Below are 19,629 nucleotides of genomic sequence, written 5' to 3' on the forward strand. Positions count from 1 at the left end.
CCAGCAAGAGGCTTTCATACTAGGCTACAGGTCTTTGCTCAGGACTGTCTGCAAGACGGGCAAGAATGTCTTTGAAAAGAAAAGAGCTTGCTGCACTACAACACAAGAGATAGCTACCAATAGTCACGTTCACACAAATAAAAAAATTTTGATTTTAAGGACTTTTTCTTTTCCAGAAAAGACAGACAGCAAGAAATAAATGGACTGTTTTGCGTCTTTCCATGGAATGTGACAGATATTAAGAGAAGTTGATTTATCATCCCTGTGAAATACATTAAAGGATGGTATGATTCGGATTGTAATGACAACTGGATTTAGTGTAGCATCACTATCATGATACAGCATACTATCAGGTTTTAACTTTTCTTTTTTTTTTGCTTAACATCTGAATTATTTCAATGTTACAATTCAATTCAATTCAATTCAATTCAATGCTTTATTTAATTTTTCGACAAAAATATAAACATCACTTTTTTGGTAACAGAAACTAAGGAGCGTAAACTATGTAACATGAAAAGAATGTACAATGATTGTACCACCTTACAATAATTATACAGTATCATAGAACTCAAGTGATTGGAAGTACAAATGTAACTAAACAGTATGCAAAATTCGAAAAATGGAGGGACCCACTAAAAAGACAAAGCTTGTAGAATGCGGGGCCCTCAGAGAAGAAAAACATCAGTTGAGAACAAAGTAAAAGTATGGAAGCCAACCAGACAGAGAGATCAACAAAAACAGACAGATATACATACAAACAAACATGGAACTAGACTAGAGTAGGAGTAACAGTACAACGGAGAGTTGACTATGAGACGATACAAAATGAGACAAAGCTAACATAATAGAAAAGAACAGAACAGACAAAAACGTTCTACAGAGACAGCGATCTCGGAAGAAGTATGTCTCGAGAGTGGGAAATGATTGCAATATGATTGAATAAAGAGGTATAATTTGGCCTTTGGCCACCACAATGTCTATGAAGAATGAAATATTAAACCATTTTTCAGTGTGTATCCAACACTCAAAGTATCCCCTCACAAGCTTCCCCAAGAAAAAAAATCTGAGGCAGTAGAGTTGGTAGCGAGCATTGGACTTCAGACAGCTAGCTTTTGGGGAAGGATTATGCGCCATGCCACATGATTTTAAAAAAATTTTCTGAGCCTGTGTTCACCAGGAAGGTGAGATTGTCATATCTAATTAATAATTTTCTGCCTATCGGTCTCAGCATGTAATTATCCCAAGGGCGCAGACGGGACGGGGGATCACAAACTCAACTTTCCACTCCTTCTCTTTCTCATTTCCCTGCTCTGAAACAGAAGAACATGCATCAATAAAGACGTGAATCTTGCCCCTACAAAACACACTGTCTGTGCAGCAGCTCCTGAGGGATGTTAAGCTACTATCCATGATGATGGTGTACATGATAAGCAAAAACTTTGAAGGCAAAACACATATAATGGTTAGAAAATATGAAAATCATGTTGCACATACTATATAAAATTTTACAGCCGAAATATTGATAATCTAAAAGCTTGACATAAGGACACATGGACGGACAGACAAACAATGTAGAAAAATAAAGAAACAAGAAGAAAATTGGGTGAACAAAGAGTAAAAGTGCAAAAGAAATGATTATTTCCATGTTAGCACACAGTAGAGTACTGACTGCGATGTTCCAGGGACTGTACAAACCATTCCATATTGCATGACGGAAAAACCAAAAACGACCGCCGCCCTGATTCACAAAAATCATGACAGCCAAGCTCAGCCTAGAATGAAAAAAGAATGACAAAACACATGCAAAAGAAGAGAAATGACGTCTTCAGTGATTAACATCATAAATCCTTAAAAGCTGTGAATTGGCAACATACACACTTATACACAAAGACAAATGGAATTATATATAAATGCATATTCACACACATAATTATTCCATTTTTTTTTTGGGGGGGGGCTGTGTTATCAAATACAACTCACCTTCTCAAAAATAAACAGTAATTGTTGTTCAATCATTGTGACTTCAGAACATTTTGATGCATCATCTGATTATCTCTCATCTTTTGATGCATCAATGACTAATAATAAAACAATACAAATTTTGCTTGCATGCCAATAGACCCAAGAAAATTACATGACCATCCTCTTGACAGGTAATATAAAAAAGTGTTAAAAGGCTTTGAGAATAGCACAATTAAAAAAGGAAGGGCCAAAGAATTAAGGATGCAAACAGCTGAGAAACACAGTTAACGACAAATATACTAGAGCTTGGAAGAATTAACAAAAATGCTTTAAGACTTAGGAGTAAATGCATTTATGTGTGTGTGCACACACACACACACACGCACACACGCACACACACACACACACACACACACACACACACACACACACACACTAATGCTCTGAAAACAAATGCATAGCCAAAGAAGCTCTAAGGATTGAAGGATTTGTAAAGGCTCTGAGAATTGCAGGGTCTGCAATAAAAAAAAGTAAACAAAACAGACCTGAAAATGAAAGAGTGAACAACAACAACAACAACAACAAACAGGCTTTGAGATTAGAAGGATAAGCAAACAAAAGTTACGCTTAATCTGAAGATAATACTAGCACTGTCAGTGATTTGGATCTGCAGGGCATTACATTGGAATTGTGCCTCTGAACCAAAATAATGGACAGGTGTACACATCAAACAATTTGTGATAAATTTGAGATCAATTTTCCATTCATTGATGATATAGGCTATTGTTGTTTTCCTCCAACAAAAATGTGAATATTTGAAATCTCCCAAACATGTGCTTCACCCTTGTCAGGCCCAGCTAAGCAATTACTACCAATGGCAGGAACAGTCTGTTACCTTCTTACAGCACAAACAGACTGTACAACTTGGCTGGATTGGGACAAATTACAATGTTCGATATTTTCAACTATCTCTCCTATGTATTTGACCAGTTGAGTATCAACCTGTACTTACGAATGGCTCCTAAAGGTGTCTAATCGGAACAACAGACAATGCACAAAGGTTGACAGAAAAATGCAATCTCATATTACAGATATTTAGCAAGTCTGGTGTTGAGCCAAAATTCAATGTTTTTCCACTGCCTGGTCAGCATGATTCCTCAAATAATGATTGAATTATTATCAACTTGTGATCGACGATGCAACTGTGATCAATACATTTTAGAGTGGTTGATTTCCAGACAGTCTGGTGAGCACCATGACATTCCGTAATGACTATTTGTCGAGCAGAGCCTAATTTCTGCACCGACAATACTCTCTAATTCAACTCCAGAAGGCTCTCTACATGAGGGTGGTGACATTTGACCTCTGGACACCTCTATCTCACCTTTCTTTATTTCTATCTCTTACCCTCTAAATGCATCAAGTGATTTTAGTCTCTGGGGTTTGTCACTGCTGGGGCGCTGGATACTGTTGGAGTCGTGGGTGGAGACTGGATTTGATGGGGTTCCCAGATCCTACAGAATGCAACAAAAACAAAAGGAGTAAACTTAGATGACGCCTTCGGCGACAATTTGTGGAGGAGGCATATATAAGAGAGAGGCATCTTCAATATAGAGCAAAGTGTAAAATGGCGGAACAGAAGGAACTTGCATAATTATCAAGCAATGGATTGGAATATAATACGTATACATACAAAGGAACACAAACATTGTCCCTTGATAGGCAAACAGTACAAATCTCTCAAGGATGTTAGAAGTAAATGTCATTCTTCACGCCATCATTAATCTGCACTGTGGTTGTTCATCAATTGTCACATTAATCATGTTCACTATTATAAAATCTAAGCTGTAATTGCTACAATGGCCACAGCCAAAACCATAAGTTACAACAGTATTTCACATTTATCATAATTTCCACACCTCCCATTACCATTTATATCATCATGATAACATGATTATCACATATCACCCCAGCCCTTAATAACAATGATCGTTAATTCTGTTTGTTGATAACAATATCTAAATATTGTTGGAGTGGCACTTTGACACAGGAAACTGAATAGCCAATTGGTTTGAGTGCATCAATACTGTCATGGTAAACCATTCACAGATTTATGAAAGAGGCAAAGCTCTGAAAATGCTTTTAATGAGAAGCAATTTGTTTTCATTTTGTTTGTGAACAGCCAGTTGGTCAAAACAGTCAAAACGAACCCGTCACTATTAATACATATGGAGTGAGAAACACACCACTGACGACTAACATGTTTGAAATATTTTGTTTTTGTTTCCTCCTTTTTTTTCTTTAACACTTACACTTGAGACAGCTCTCTCCATACCAAGGTACACCATGAAGGTTAGCACCGATCCAGAACTGTGCAGGAAAAAACAACAACAATCATTACTTATGACAGGACTGACAGCACATTTACATCAAACTTGATTTGTAATGTCATTTATGATGTGACAACATTCCCTTTGTGGATCTAAAGTAAGAAAGATTAATAGTGATGATAATAAAATCATTAGTAACGATAATGATATGATAATGATGATAAAGGATGACAATAACAATTAGATGTCTTACTACCTGGCATTCTTGGCATGCTTTACAGTTTACATACTACTTACTACATTTGTACATAACTGCATTTGCACACACACACACACACACACACACACACACACACACACAAAGAAAGTTATATATACAAATAAAATACATCAAATCATAACCATCATAAAAAAAAAAATCATCATCATCATCACCATCATCATCATCATTATCATTATTGCTTCTTTAGTGTGCTACATTCCATTCACTACATGCCTGTGACTAAAGTGGACAGCCTTGAATGTCATTTATCAATCCAATCCATTAGACAGGTCTCTGAAGAGAGAAATCAAATGTGCACATGGAGGAGACGTGATAATATGTAAGATCATTCCAAAGACTTGAGCCCACATATATGAACATCCTTAAAGGACAAGTTCACCTTCATAGACATGTGGGTTGAGTGAATGCAGCAATATTAGTAGAACACATCAGTGAGAGTTTGAGCAAAATCGGACATTCCGTTAAAAAGTTATGAATTTTTGAAGTTTCTGCTCAGTCATGGCTGGATGAAAAGACTACTATAGCTTGTGATGTCACATGAGTACAACGACATAAAGAAAGAATAAAGAAAATTCAACATATGTCCATTTTTCTCGCATAACAAAAGAACACTCGACTTCTCTCTTTCAGAAGGCAGGGGGAATGATATTACCCTTAACATACGTCAGTAGCAAGTCGAAGAAATGTGCACTATATTCAAAAAGTAAAGTTTTGTGAAATTCTCTTTTTATTTTCCTTATGTAGTTGTACGTATTTGACATCATACAGTGTAGTAGTCTTCTCTTCCAGCAGTGACTGCACAGATACTTAAAATATTCGTAACTTTTGAACGGATTGTCCAATTTTCCTCAAACTTTCACTGATGTGTTCTACTAATATTGCTGCATTCTTTCAATCCTTATGTATATGAAGGTGGACTTGTCCTTTAATACTAACAAATTCTTGACTCCCACTTGTCAATTTGGGAGAGAAATAGGAACTTCAATCTTGTAAAATGTATTGCTACATGTAAATTATGACTCAGCTACATATTTACTCATTACACGGCATATAAAAATTCCTGTTTACAGTGAATTGGTGATTGAGCATGTGTTTGTGACTGACCGAGTGTGTGTCAATGCAATAGTGCTGTCATTGAGGGTGATTACGGCAAGCCACAGTAACGCACGCATCTCTGAGCGGTCGTTAGTACAGTTGAACCTCTCATATCCGGATAAGTCGGGACCGGGGCTCATCCGGATAAGGGATTTGGCCGGATACGAGAGACTCAATGCTTTATACATGTACATATGTGACCCGCTACAACAAAACGATCCTAAAGTCGGGGGAGGTTGATTATTTGAAAATTGCATGATATAATCCCCTAATCTTTCTGCTTAAAATTGATATATAACACGTTTTATAAGAATAATCGGCTGCAGAGATATCGATGTTTAAAAGAGAGCATGTCGAGACGTCTGGAAAATCACTGTTTCGAGAAAAGCGCCCTAAAAGTCTTCCCTTCGACGTAATCGCGATCAAGGGACTGGCAAGTCAGTTTTCACCTCTGGACAATAGAAGGTAAGCCCTAGCAACCCCCGAAGAGTTCATTCAAGCACATCAGCGACGGCGGTCTCCTCACCAACCAATCAGTGACCAGGATGTGAGAAGTGGCTGAGCATAGCGCACCCCACCCGCACGCACCAGTCGACTGGGCAGTGTGCGAGCTTCACGCTTCGGTTAGCAGCAAGCAGCAAACTGACCAATGAGATCACTCTGGTCGTTGTTAGGGGCGGAACCTATCTGTGGCGCTCAATCCAAATTTTCGAACCAGTTTCTGCTTCGTTGAAACGCCAAAAAACCTGGCTCAGAAAAACGTTATTTTTGGGTATTTCCTTTGATCATTTTGCTTCAAAATTTCGACAGATGATAGAAGACATGTTAGACTCCAATAATATATCAAAATCAGAAAATCGTAAGTTTTTACCAATTTTAATGCTCTGACTTCAATCTCGATTTTCACAGCTTCGACCGTGCGCGACTTTAGGACCTTTTTGTTGTAGCGTGTCACATATACATACACATGTACTGAAGTAGCCCATTGTAGTACCACATGTAGTAATGTGTATACTGCAACCTTTTCATTGTTACACTCAGTAACAGACCCCAAAATAGAGGTTCGTGTTTGCAAGAATGAAATCATTTTCTTTTATAAATTCTTGGGATAATTTACCTAAATAATTATTACGAAATGTATCAAGTAGATCTTTAAAATATACAGTACGAGTCGACGAAACTACACTTCAAAATTTGATCATCACGGCTCTGCAAAGTCGACTGTAGGTCGCCATTGTTAGATGGTCTCCCTCTCTCTCTCTTTGTGTGTGTACTGTGTGTGAACAATTTTTGAGTGTTCAATATCATTCATTGCTCAGCCAATGACTCGAAACAATGCATGTCTATCTAGTCATATCGATGGTTGTGTATGGACCTATATGTGGCAATGCGATATGAGAGGACTCGAGCGCATAATCTGTCCATGTTCTGGCGATGATTTGGGGATGTTTGGGTATGTTAAAATGTCTGAAGGTAAGCAATTTGGAAGGAAAATTGATGTAATATATGTTAATCATGTTGGATTATCTTGGAAGTAATATGTAATTCATATGGGTTTGTGTAGGAGTTCTCAAGGAGTTGGGAATCCCCCTTTCCTCCCATAATTATTAAAAAAAAAAAAAAAAAAATCACGGCGAGATTGCGTCCGTATAATAGAGAGATCCGGATAAAGGGAGGCCGGATAAGAGAGGTTCAACTGTATTGGTCATTAGTACACGGTCAATGGCAAAAACTTAAGCTCGCTGGGTATGCTAGGCAAAATAAAAGACTGGTCACGTGATTGCTCTCAGCCAATCATTTGATTTGGATCCATATAACCATTTTATAATGATTTTATAACAACATCATGTGATTGTTTCATGATCATTGAACTTTTCCTATTTCTTTGATATTTCATCTTCGTGCTTTCATCTATAAGTGAGCCTTGAGCATTTCATTAATGGAAGTAGTGCAATATACAGTAAATTGTAATTATTATTATTAACTCTTTATGTGGCATATTTTCATGCCAGACTCAGTCGACGGTGAGCCAAGTTCGCATATTCTGCTTTAATGCACAAGCTGCCCACACTGATAGATAAATCACCAAGTACAACAAACAAAGAAAGCGCTTCCCGCGATCCTATTCCTGTGACATGTACTTCGCATTTTATGTGGTGATTAACAATTATTAAGCAGTGTTTCCTACTAGCTTTGCGAGTAAATTCAAGTTTCTGTCACTGTTGAATGTGCAAAAGTATGCCTCTACAACAACATAGCTACTGTTCATTTGAATGAAAAAACAATCATAGATTTTTCACACAACTTATATCAAAGCAAAAGCTTGGCATTTTCTCTAAAACTTTGCTCATTACATGTCCAGGGTAACAAAGATCTATATAAAAGTTACATAGATTTGAAGAATAGATTGTTTTCCCAAAGCATGACTATGTTGCTGTCTCAGAATAGTGTGGCACACAGGGGGTTTACACCATAGCACACAAAGAGATAAAAAGACACAACAGCTCCACACCACACTTTCTTAGATTGGATGGATTAAGCATAGTACTCAGTCGATGTTAACATCCACTAAAAGCAACTCCATTTTAATACCCTGTGTGTCAGGATGAAACATGTATTTCCTTAGGTTTCCAAGCATGTATTGATAGATCACGATAGTTGTTTTTTTTTATTACAGAGAACAGTGTAAGCTTAGATCAATGGAAGTATAATAGCCAAGATATGGTGGGTTTGAAAATTTGCGTAGTTGTTTGTTTATCGTATGCAAATCAGTAGACCATAGGTAAACAGCTGACACGCGACCACATTCCGTGCGCCGCGGTCTGTATAGGACGTATTGTAGTGTCGTACATTCGGTATGGGAGGTTATGCATTTTTATAGTTGAGAGATTGGTAAGGTAGACGTGCGGGGGATTAGATAGAGCTGAGGGGAGAGGATAAGCAGGAAGCATGGACGAACACGATAGGCAAGTCAGCTCTCATCATGGACAATGACCGTGACGCTCGTTGTGCTAACGGTTTACCAGTGGAGGTCGGTGAGCTCTCATCAAAGACAATGATCGTGACGCTCGTCGTGCTGTGCTGAGGGTTTAGCAGTGGAGGTCGACGATCTGGATCCGGCTGGGGAAGGACGGACGATGTCGAGACGTTTTGTGGGGACATCTTGCGAACACAGACAGTGCTGTATTGGACGTGTGGTGTATTAGAGGCTGCGTGTATTGGTATAGCCAATGCAGACGTCGACTACAGTATCTAAGTTGAGTGCTCACACTAATGATAATTTTTATGTGATTGTATAGACTTAATGCCAAGCTCCTTCATAAGGCATCATTACCCTGTTGTAGAATTTACACATGAGTAAATAAACAAAGTGGTGTCAAACGGTCAGTCAAACATTGATTTGTGTGCACGTGAATTCAATCGTGTTTACATCATGGGCCTATTAAAGTTTTAGTGTGGCTGTGTAGCGATAACGGTAGTTATTATTGCTATTAGTAGATGAACTAGCAGGTCTAAAAAAAAAATAAAACCACAGAGTGACAAGGTGCTAGGTCACTATGTGACACTGTGCACACAGGGCGTTAACTCATTGGAGACTAGTCCTGAGTATACTTGGGCAGCTGTCCATGGGAAATGCGTGTCATAGCAAAATCAGCCCGTCCTCAATGAGTTTTATGTGGGCTGTGGCCTCAGTATGGGAGAAAGTGATCCAAAGTGATGGAAACCAATAAAGCGCAAAACCATGGGTTCTGATACCTGCACATTGTCGCCATAATACATGGCATGAATGGTCCCTGGTCAGCACAATGGGGGACTTATCAGATTAGATTTTTGTTCGTCTTCCTAACACTATCCAATCCCCTCCCTCCAAACCAAGCAATAACAATAGCACAGTCACACTCTTGCATCTATACACATTGTGCATAACCACTCAGCTCCATGCTATTTCTGGACGGTAACAATGAATAAAGAAGGCTCGCGGAGGCTTGGAATGTTTTCCCATTAAGACATCTCATCCCTGCCATACATGTGTGTGTATAAAATCATAAATATAAATATATGCGTAAACCGGCATTTGTATATAACAGCATACACTGTGCATACAAATCCTTCTGATATTTCATACTTGCTTAACAACAAATCCCCTTTGTATATTTTTGGGTGTTACACTGTACTTTTCTTTTTTTATGGATAGCTATTTGTCAAATGTCCTTTAAACTATGATGATGCAAATTTTCAGGTTGCATCATAAAAATGACAATTAAAGAGGGTATGATTCATTTATATAAAGTGACTTTCTGTTTCCAGCCATGAAGAGACTACATTGTACCACATATCACCCAGGCAGCAAATCCATAATGAAGGCTACTACCATTCATTGCTGTTTGTACTGATGGCAGCCTGTCTCAGCATAGCTCAAAAGAGTTTATCACATTGGTCATTAATTGTCTGGAGCAGAGACTGTGAGGTATTTACTGTAAAACCAGAAATGTTTGCCTGCATTTTAATCTTGCAAATTTCACGTGAGCCAAGATTCGCAAAATCAAAATGCATGCAAAAGTGCTTGTCTACACAATATGCAATGAATGCCAGTGGTAATTCGTGAAAATTTCATGCCGCAAAAAAGGCTGTCAGCTCCAATTTGCGATACTTTCATGCTGCGCAAATATCCTGCTTTACAATAATACTTAAAACAGAACACGGGTGGAAAGAAACTAGCTTGACGCATTGCAGGCTCTGCTTTAATGTAACTTTTGTCTTGTATTTATTTGCTGCTGCTTTCTCTGTCTTCTTGTTTGTTGTTTGTTGTTTTTATTTTTTATTTTACTTTGCTTTGTTTTTTATTTTTGTTTTGTTTTGTTGTTGTTTTGTTTGTGTGTTGTTTGTTTGTTGTTTGTTTTTTTTTTTTTTGGGGGGGGGGGGGGGGTAGGGGGGAGTTGAATCACGTCTATGAAATCCTTACCTCCACAAAATCCTGAGAAGGATGTAGAAGATGGCAAGCCCGAAAAGTATTCCCATGGCAACATAGATAGCTGCAAAGGAAGGTCAAAGTTCATATGAAAATGCTTAATCGACATCCTGAATAAAGACATTCATGCAGCCATGGTTTCTCGAGTCTGATGACAAATGTCATCACAACATTGATTGTGTGATATCGTCTTAAAATGCCCATTCAAAATCATCAACCATGAATAATATTTCATGAAATTGCAAATAGAGTTTAAGCCAGCTCCAGTAATTACAATTCCCCACCTTACAAAAAAAAAGATTTGTGCAACATAATGCGAGAATACCATTCTCCTTTCTTTTTCAAAAACCTACCAAAACTTGCCGAACACGCCTGATACTCATGACACCACTGAATGGAATCCGCAAAGCAAAAGCAGACTAAGTCCTATAGACAATGCAAAGGTTCCAAGGTGTAAATGTTTTCCTTGGTGAGCATTATATAGGTATTTAGCTGGGATTATGATATGGCCATACCAATGTAAAGTGAATCTCATGCTTTTCCATGTTATTTTAATAATCTGCTTTAAAAACATCAACAGTAGCAACAATCTTTCAATTTACAGAAGGTAAAATTCCATGTCTCTCAGGTACATGCCTGCCCCGAACACTTTGGCAAAAGTCATTGTAAGCATTCGCTTCACCTTGCTACTGTTTTGAGTTATGCATTCAGCCGCACTGTCATGCCAGGTGGTTTGCTGTTCATTTACATGTACATTCAGCCTTGTCAAATGGGCTTTTCACACTTGAAAATGTAATGGCCCTTACATTCTACAATCTTAAATATAAGCCTTTCCAGCGATGGTTTCAAAGCTGGATACGGGTATAGTAGCGTTCTGTACCACCTTTCATTTCGAATATCACAATTAGCATAATTCGAAGTAATTTACCACCTCTTCTTCAGTACCAATGAGTGCACTTATGATTTGTGTTTTAGCTGCGACACATTGTCTGCTGTTACATTGGTCCATTTCATGATGTCAGCAAAACCTTGTCTGAATTTTCCTGAATTCATTCAAAGTGCTTGCATTACTGCAGACATTGTATGAATTTTCTATTTGCTCTTGTTATGAATGAGCAAAAATCATACATTTTGTCCTTTCTAAGATTCTAGAGCATAAACGCAGCATATAAATTTATGCCAAATGGTAATTTTCTTTGAATGTTCACCTTAAGAGAAGCACACATGGAAGGGTAAGAATTATTTGTGATATTTTTTCGTTTTCGGACAAAATCAGGTTGGACAGATTTTCAATTGACAGAAACATTGCCCTTGTTTGGAATGCTTGTAACATGTGTCATGACTCAACTGACACTTGGCTAATGACGAGAATGGGAAAGAGTCTGTCGGCCATTGGCCTTGACCAATTAGTCATTATCACAGCTCATCTGGGAAAGACCACTGAAGTTGCCTGTTTCCTATATGACTAGGGCAGCCTATGGCAATGGGGCCATTATCTTGCCAATTACTGGCTATATTTCACAGCAATACACCATGTACACTTCATTCAATTGTATTTAATGAAAAGCACTAAACTTCAAGATTAACTAAATGTGAAACATTGTGCAGAGTGGACATTTTCATCAAACAAAATTTGCTTTTGACTGATTTCACATGAAAATACTATTAACATACACATATTTTGGGAGATACAAAGGAAAAACACTCTCATGCGAGAAATAAAAATAGGCTTATATCGCTGATATCAGCCATGTGCGAAAAATCACTCAGTTCCCATTTTCTGAAGTACCGATACTTACGGATATAGACATCTGGCGGGTTGTTGGACAGGATTCTCGTGCAGGCAAAATTGTTGCTGGTTTTATTGTAGTTGACATACAACGAGTAGTTGCCAGACTGTCTGAAGTGGTAGGTCATACTGTGCAGCAAAGACATGATACCAATGTTGTTGCTGTTAACATGCTGTAGTCCCACACTATCCTAAGTGTTTGCAGGTGCTATCGGCAAAACTACACAGCAAGGCATTCCCAGAGTCAGTTGCTGTGGTACTATGCAGTGATTAGTATTCCTATTAAACATCGCCACAAATCCTAAAAGACCATATGAGATTTCACGGTGTAGGTGAAGAAGTGTCTGGATTCTGTTTGCCTCTAATTCCAGATTTTACTCAAATGTGGTCAGTGCAGTCATCACTCACTGTAAAAATGGATATTTTGTGCTTGGCTGGGTTAGATGAAGTTTGCATGTTTTTAATTCTGTGGAATCAGGACTTTAACTGCTGGAATATGAAATAGCGGAATACTCGCATGATTCTATTTTTGCACTAGCTTCTAGTTGCGCAAAATGCATGAAAATTTCCATTACTGTAAAAGTGGACATTTTCGCGCGACTAATTTTTTGCATTCGGCCGAGCAAGAAGAGTTTCTCATGTTTTTAATCCCGCGGTAACAAGATAACTACAGGAACATATGGCTCGAAAAAATATTTGCAGGCTTTTATTTTTGTGCTAGTTTCTAATTGCGCTAAATGCACGAAAATGTCTAACACCGCGAAAATGTCCATTTACAGTATTGTGAAAATTTCCACTTTTACAGCACATGGTCTGATCCATTTTTAAAAAATTTTGTGGAAAGTCAAAAACTATTGAAATTCATCTTTACAGCAGAAGCAGATAGGCCCTACCATACATCACTTGATCATAACCTTTGGCCTCCAGCTTTCATCAGCACAATCCTGTCATTCATTATCATTCTCCTGATCTGAAAATTTCTTGTGAGCACATCACAACATTTCTGGTGAGCGCATCTTGCACAATTGCATAAGCACTAGATGTCCCTTGCACCCTTAGCATACAGAACGAAGTTATGGTAAAATGTGACTATGACGATGCCACACAAACAAAAAGTGTCACAACTCACCTGCAGACGGTGGCATTTGAAGAATCTGTCTCGTCAAAGTTGAACACGATGTCAACTGCCCATGTTGTGTCCGTGATCAGCTCAACAGTCTTGCGGGGAGAAACTGGCCCCAAAAGAATATATTTACACTGGGGAGAGAGGAAAACGTAGGATACATACAAATAAAATGTACCGCACATGTATATTGTGTATACATACAGGATGTATATAACAGAGTTATAGACAAATGATAAGTTCGTTATCAAGTAACACAGCCAGAGAGGGAGTAAGGAGTGGATTGAGAGTGACAAACACATCATTTAACATTAACCCTTTAGCATTAGCAACTAATGATTTCATACATAATGGCCTACGGGGGATGGTTCCCTAGAAGGTACAGCAATATCACTCTCATTTCAACAACTTTCTAAATAATGTAAAATAGCTCACTGCATGTTTATTTTTGTCTATAATAATCTATATTTATTTAAAAGCCTATTAAACTTTCCCAAGATAATGGTCTGTTTCAGAAGTAATTCTGACATACTTTTGTTGATCATTGACCTCTTTTAAATTATGTAATTATATATTCTAATTGCTATATGAAAACAATAAAACTATAAAAGAGCATAAGGGTAGTTTTGGGCATTTAAGGGAGTAATAAGGTGGGCGGTTACACGGGCTGTTATGGGCAGTTCAGTTACTAATGGGTTAACACTGCATTGACTTGTATCAAAATGAAGGTCATAACATTTTATCTGTCATTGAAAAATACATGTTTTCTTTGCTCTAGATTGAAAAAGCAAAACTGCTCACTCTTTGTACTCCTTGACTTTGGCTTTTGATACATTAGAGTAGCAAACATTACATGATGGTGATGATGGTGATGATTGCTATTTTTATTTAACAACTATGACACTTTCTACTACTATTGCTACCACTACTACCACTACCACTACCATCACCATTACCATTACCATCACCATTACCATTACTACTACTACTACTACTTGTACCACTACTGCTACCACTATCTCTACCACTTCCACCACCACTACTACAGTATACTACTACAATCACAACATTTTCTTCTTCTACTTCTACTACTGTCGTCATCATCTGATCATCATTGCCCTCACTGTCATTATTGTGACTACCATGACCCAGGCAATAGATTGCACTCTACTTTTAAAATCACTCATAAGTCAAGACACAGGATCACCCACCTCATAGCACTGTTTGGTCTGTATCCAGAAAAAAATCTGCTGATCAAGGCCACTGACAATGTAGACAAATGCTGTGTCAGAGGCTTGTCCATGGTTTAAATCGAACTTATAGGTGACATCCTTCGTGGAGTGCTCAAGAACTTCATTATCCTTGTATGTTCTCACATCTGCTTCATCTGTTGATTGACCTGTCCATGCAAACAACAACAATAACAACAGAAAACACTCACTCAAGTGTACATTTCCAGTTGATAATCAGTACACATTCAAGCTAATTAATGTAAGATTTACTGGGATTTCTTTTATACATATAAATTCGCTCATCTGCAAGACAACAATGTCACAGAAAATGCAGAGACAAAGTGTAGCTTGATCTTTTTCCCCTCCCTCTCATACCAAATCATGTTGATTTAAAGGTGCATAGTCCCGGTAGTGTGGAGGGCGCTGTTGATGATACTGCCGATCACCGTTAGCATTGATACCAAGATTACCGAAGTTGAGCTGTCATCAAGAGTAAAGTGCGTAGGTGTTGCTAAGTAACGTTGCCTTCGTTGTCTTCTCTGTCGGGTGCGTGCATATGTGCTTCTTATTATGGCATCACAAAAGAAGTTTGCTAAAGCTGTCATCCCCCTCAGCCGAATCATGAGCCGAACTGTGATCGGACCACTGACTACAGTGAATCGGACTTCTTCGGACTCGGGGAAGTGGGCCACAGCGTAAGCGCTAAAGAGGAGTCGATAGCGTACATAGGTCTCTATAGGAAACTTGCGCCATGCGCCCGCGTACGCATTTGACTAAAACACCGGGACCATGCACCTTTAAGTCCATAACATCTTACAAAAGCACTGCAAGGAAACAGCTTATTAAATGCAGTTGTATACCATGCTACATGTATGTGACAGGAATGTTTCACAGATGGGATGGTATATTAACCCGTTGAGGATGAGTCCCAAGTATACTCGGGCAAGGGTCTATGGGAAACGCATGTTGCAGTAAAATCAACCCGTCCTCAACGGGTTAAACTCATGGTAAGACTTAAGCTGTTCTATACAGGAACCTGGTGGTCTGTGTATTAAATGTATCCATAGAGATTTCAGAATTGAGTATATAGAATGGATAACATGCTTGTAAATTGGTAAAACTACGTATGCCTGAAACCCAACAACTTGCAGCACCTTTGATTTACAAGATGTTCTTGCAGTGGAAATAGTGTTGATCTTGAAACTAGACAGAAGCAGTGTCCATAAAATATGCTGCTCAAATTTCCTCAGTAGCTGAAATACAGTATGACTCAAAACTGTTGATATATATTATTTACTCATATAACTTCTTGATAACTATTTATATTTCTATTTTTTTTAGGTTTGTAACCAGAGTGATGAGGTCCTATGAGGTAATTATTAGGGGAGCCTACAGGAAGTTAGGGAAACATAATTTTTAGATTTCACACAATAAAATTCAGAATTCTGATGCTGAACTAAGTTTTAGTTCTTTATGTCAAATCACAAGGTTAAATATCGCTCATACACATGTATAGTCCCACATGCTGTATTTAATGTCTGTTCATAAAAACTGTCATTTTGACGGGTCACTTATCCACAAATTCAACAACTTACATTCTTTTCCAATATGATATAGTTCTATACTTATCTGTCTCAATTCATTTCAAATAATTCAATTTTTATGGTCAGATGAAAGTCTGAGGGAGGATAGATAAGGGGATAATCAAGGATTTGGTAGCATAGGGGAAACTAACCCCGGGGCACTCCTTGTAGACCCCTACATAGTTGTACTGTGGGAGTGCCCACAGTATAACTGTGCATAAGGAGCACCACGAGTCAACAGAGTTGTGTTTCTGCACGATGAAAAAAAAACACAAATTCAAGCACCTCCAACAACTGTCCGATTTTACCAGCACACGGCTTACTTTTAAACTATACATACGTTCTGTATCTAATTCATCCACGTTGTGCACTTGCACATTTCCAGATCGATCCTATGGTCTTGAAAAGATGTTTTTCTACAAGTTCATCTCTATACTCCCAATTCCTTCCTTCATTTTTCGAAATAACCTTTGCGTGGCACATTGCGCATTGGTGATGTGAATACAGTATGTAGAGAAATGTTTTTAGCCCTTGGAGAAGGCCCTTTCCCTGTGTTGTGGCAAGTAAAGGGTTTGAGTAAAATACGCCCAGCAGAGACCAACCTGGCACCATACAATGTTGCCCAGGGAGAGTGCCTTGTCAAAAGGCTACACTGCTACCGATTAGCGCATGAGCACAGGTTTCAAATCCGTCATATGGAGCAGTTGTTGTTCTCACAGATTTCTCTTGACTGAATCATTTAAAGTTATCAATTGGGACAGAAAGGGACTATTGGAGGAACCAACTGTTCAATGATGCAAGTTGTCAACAATTGGACTACATCTGTTTGTATGGAAATTGAAGCATTTTTTTAGTACCTGGTATTTAAGTTGGAATTTACGGGTGATACTACCCCGTATACGAGACCCCAAATCCTACTATATGCAGCTTGAAAGCTTCGCGTTCGGGCTGGTCACAGTTAGGGGGAAACATGGCTGGTATAATTGAATTGATCTTCATTAGCTGCCACCAGAGTACATTTGAAAACAAAGAATATCGGCAGCGCCCAAAAGGCTAAGTGTCAACAAATATGTGCACCAAAGCGTACACTCGTTCTTGGAAAATATGGGAATGGTCAGCTCCAGTAGAGATTCTTCCATTGTGCTCGTAATTTAAGACATAGAAAACCAGTGATAAAAAGCTGTGAAAAGTTAGCTAAGGAATTCTCGGACATCCCAGCTGGTCAAGCCTCCTTGACCTTACTCCCAGCTGTCTAGCTCCACGGTAGGGCCTACGTGTAGGGTTGGGGGTACCATGTATCGTCACCCTAAGGATCTGTACCTTGTTTATTCTAAAAATATAACACAAATCCGCCTAATTCTTACCTCAAATATGCCATAAATACTGCAGTTTTGAATGTCGTGACCGTCTCGTTGATTATGAATCTCCGTTTTAAAATAGCGCAATTTTAGTGCGTGCGTTCCGTTTTCTTCGCGCAGCTAAAAAGGGAACCTTGCGATCGGCACCCCCTCCCCTCCATAGGTATACACGTGAATTTCACTGCATAGGTAATACACATGAATTTCACAGGCCATAGGTAATACACGTGAATTTCACAGCCATGCGTCGTTACTGAGCGGATGTGTAATTTTTAGCTTGGTTTGTTTGAGTTTGATTTTCGTTTCTTCGTTTTTATTGTCTTTATAGCTAGTGACACCTAATCCTGCGCGTACCTTTTCGTTCTATACGCAAACAGCCATGATAATACGCACCACGCAGGGTGCCGATGGGAAGGTGCCCTGCCGATAGGTGGTGCCCCAACCATACATCATACATACGTAGGCCCTATCCCAATGCCACGCTGCTATCCACAGAAACTTAAATAGCAGTATTAAAAATCAATATTCCTTTGTATCACTGACACTATCACATCTTGGATTCTTGCCACTGTTGCAATAATGTCGGTACAAAAGTTTCAAGTTGACAAGAAGGTGGTTATTGGTAGGTTGTACAAACTACAATGTCAATCACAGGACACAGCAGTCTTTGTCAAGCCGCCCTTTTGCATTAATCTTCCTCCCGTGTAAAAGTACATAAAATGTAACGTTAGGCCTATTGATCATTTGATCATAAAGGCTTCATCACACAGTCACACTCACTAACACAGATAGCTCTGGGAGGCTGGACACAGACCATGCAGTGCCAACACTAACAGAGCTTGTTTATCTAAACTAAAGCGAGTAGACATAGAGTCTAGAGAGGGACCTGACAAGTTTACGTTATCGCAGACAGACTCTTTTCAACTGTGTTAAACTACATTTTAGATCTGCCGCATAATGCATTGACACATGCCCGAACTGTTACTACATTTTGGTAAGCAACTGCCTTGCGTAAAACTACCAAAATGAACTGTGGTTTGAGTGACCAAAAGACAATGCAGTAAGGTGTGGGGAAACACCCCGGCCGTGCTACGTCTCCGGGTCTGGGGATCTGGGCAGCAAATTCCACCTTACTTCATGAACCACACCATACCACCAGCACCACCAGTGCATCAGTGTTGCATTGCCAGCTAGCGTACTTACCGAGTAAAACACCGCAAAGCAAAATAATGAAAAACGACACAAACATGAAACATTTCGAGGAGGTCATGTTGTCGGACGTCACAGCTGACGACTCTTCTTTTTTGTGTGTTTGCTTGGCTACTTTGCGTTCCAAACTGCGGACTGATTTCCCCATTCGGTCGCAGAGCGACGAGTACAGAACAACCTCTCCAGCTTGAGTAACATGCCTCTGCTGCACTGAGTGTTACGTTATGTTGACTGTATGTACAGCTATATAGCTATAAGCTGGTGTGTGTATTGTACGTATGCACGTGATCCAAATCTGTGTTTTGTTGTTGTTATTGATTTTTTTTTAACTGGCCAAAGTGATACAATTGTCCCTGTTTTAATGATTGTCGCATACTATTTCTTTTCTTTTCTTTTTACTTCTTCCTTCCTTCCCTCCTTCCTTCCTTCCTTCCTTTCTTTCTTTCTTCCTTTCTTTCCTTCCCTCCTCCTTCTCCTCCTCCTCGATCCTCCTCTTCCTCTCCTCCTCCTTTGAATGTGATCCTCCTCCCCTCCTCCATCTCCTTTCAATATCCAACAACAGGACAGAGGGGATTCAGGCGTGTCAGGGCAATTACCCCCCGAGGACAATGGAAAGGTTACAGTAAAGACTACATAAATAGGGTTAGGGTTTAGGGTTAGGCGGAGCGTTAGAGTTTGGGTTTGGGTTAGGACTAG

General features: G+C 39.0%; 1 protein-coding gene across 1 annotated transcript in view; it reads right to left on the bottom strand.

Annotated features, from left to right (window-relative positions):
- Positions 1-19,085, bottom strand: part of LOC139727094 (heparan-alpha-glucosaminide N-acetyltransferase-like) — a 94,957-nt gene extending 75,872 nt beyond the window's left edge. Inside the window, exons 1-8 of the mRNA XM_071638074.1 lie at positions 18,928-19,085; positions 14,763-14,950; positions 13,558-13,685; positions 12,439-12,557; positions 10,634-10,703; positions 4,275-4,332; positions 3,370-3,476; positions 1,696-1,772 (exon numbers count right to left, since the gene is read on the bottom strand). Coding sequence (XP_071494175.1) covers positions 1,696-1,772; positions 3,370-3,476; positions 4,275-4,332; positions 10,634-10,703; positions 12,439-12,557; positions 13,558-13,685; positions 14,763-14,950; positions 18,928-19,081 — 901 coding nt within the window. The 5' untranslated portion in view covers positions 19,082-19,085. The remainder of the gene's footprint in view (positions 1-1,695; positions 1,773-3,369; positions 3,477-4,274; positions 4,333-10,633; positions 10,704-12,438; positions 12,558-13,557; positions 13,686-14,762; positions 14,951-18,927) is intronic.
- Between the last annotated feature and the right edge of the window lie 544 nt (positions 19,086-19,629).

Source organism: Diadema antillarum, unplaced genomic scaffold, assembly GCF_040938485.1.
Source record: "Diadema antillarum isolate AM-2024a unplaced genomic scaffold, OU_Dant_1.0 seq00000119_RagTag, whole genome shotgun sequence".
Classification (NCBI taxonomy): Eukaryota; Metazoa; Echinodermata; class Echinoidea; order Diadematoida; family Diadematidae; genus Diadema; species Diadema antillarum.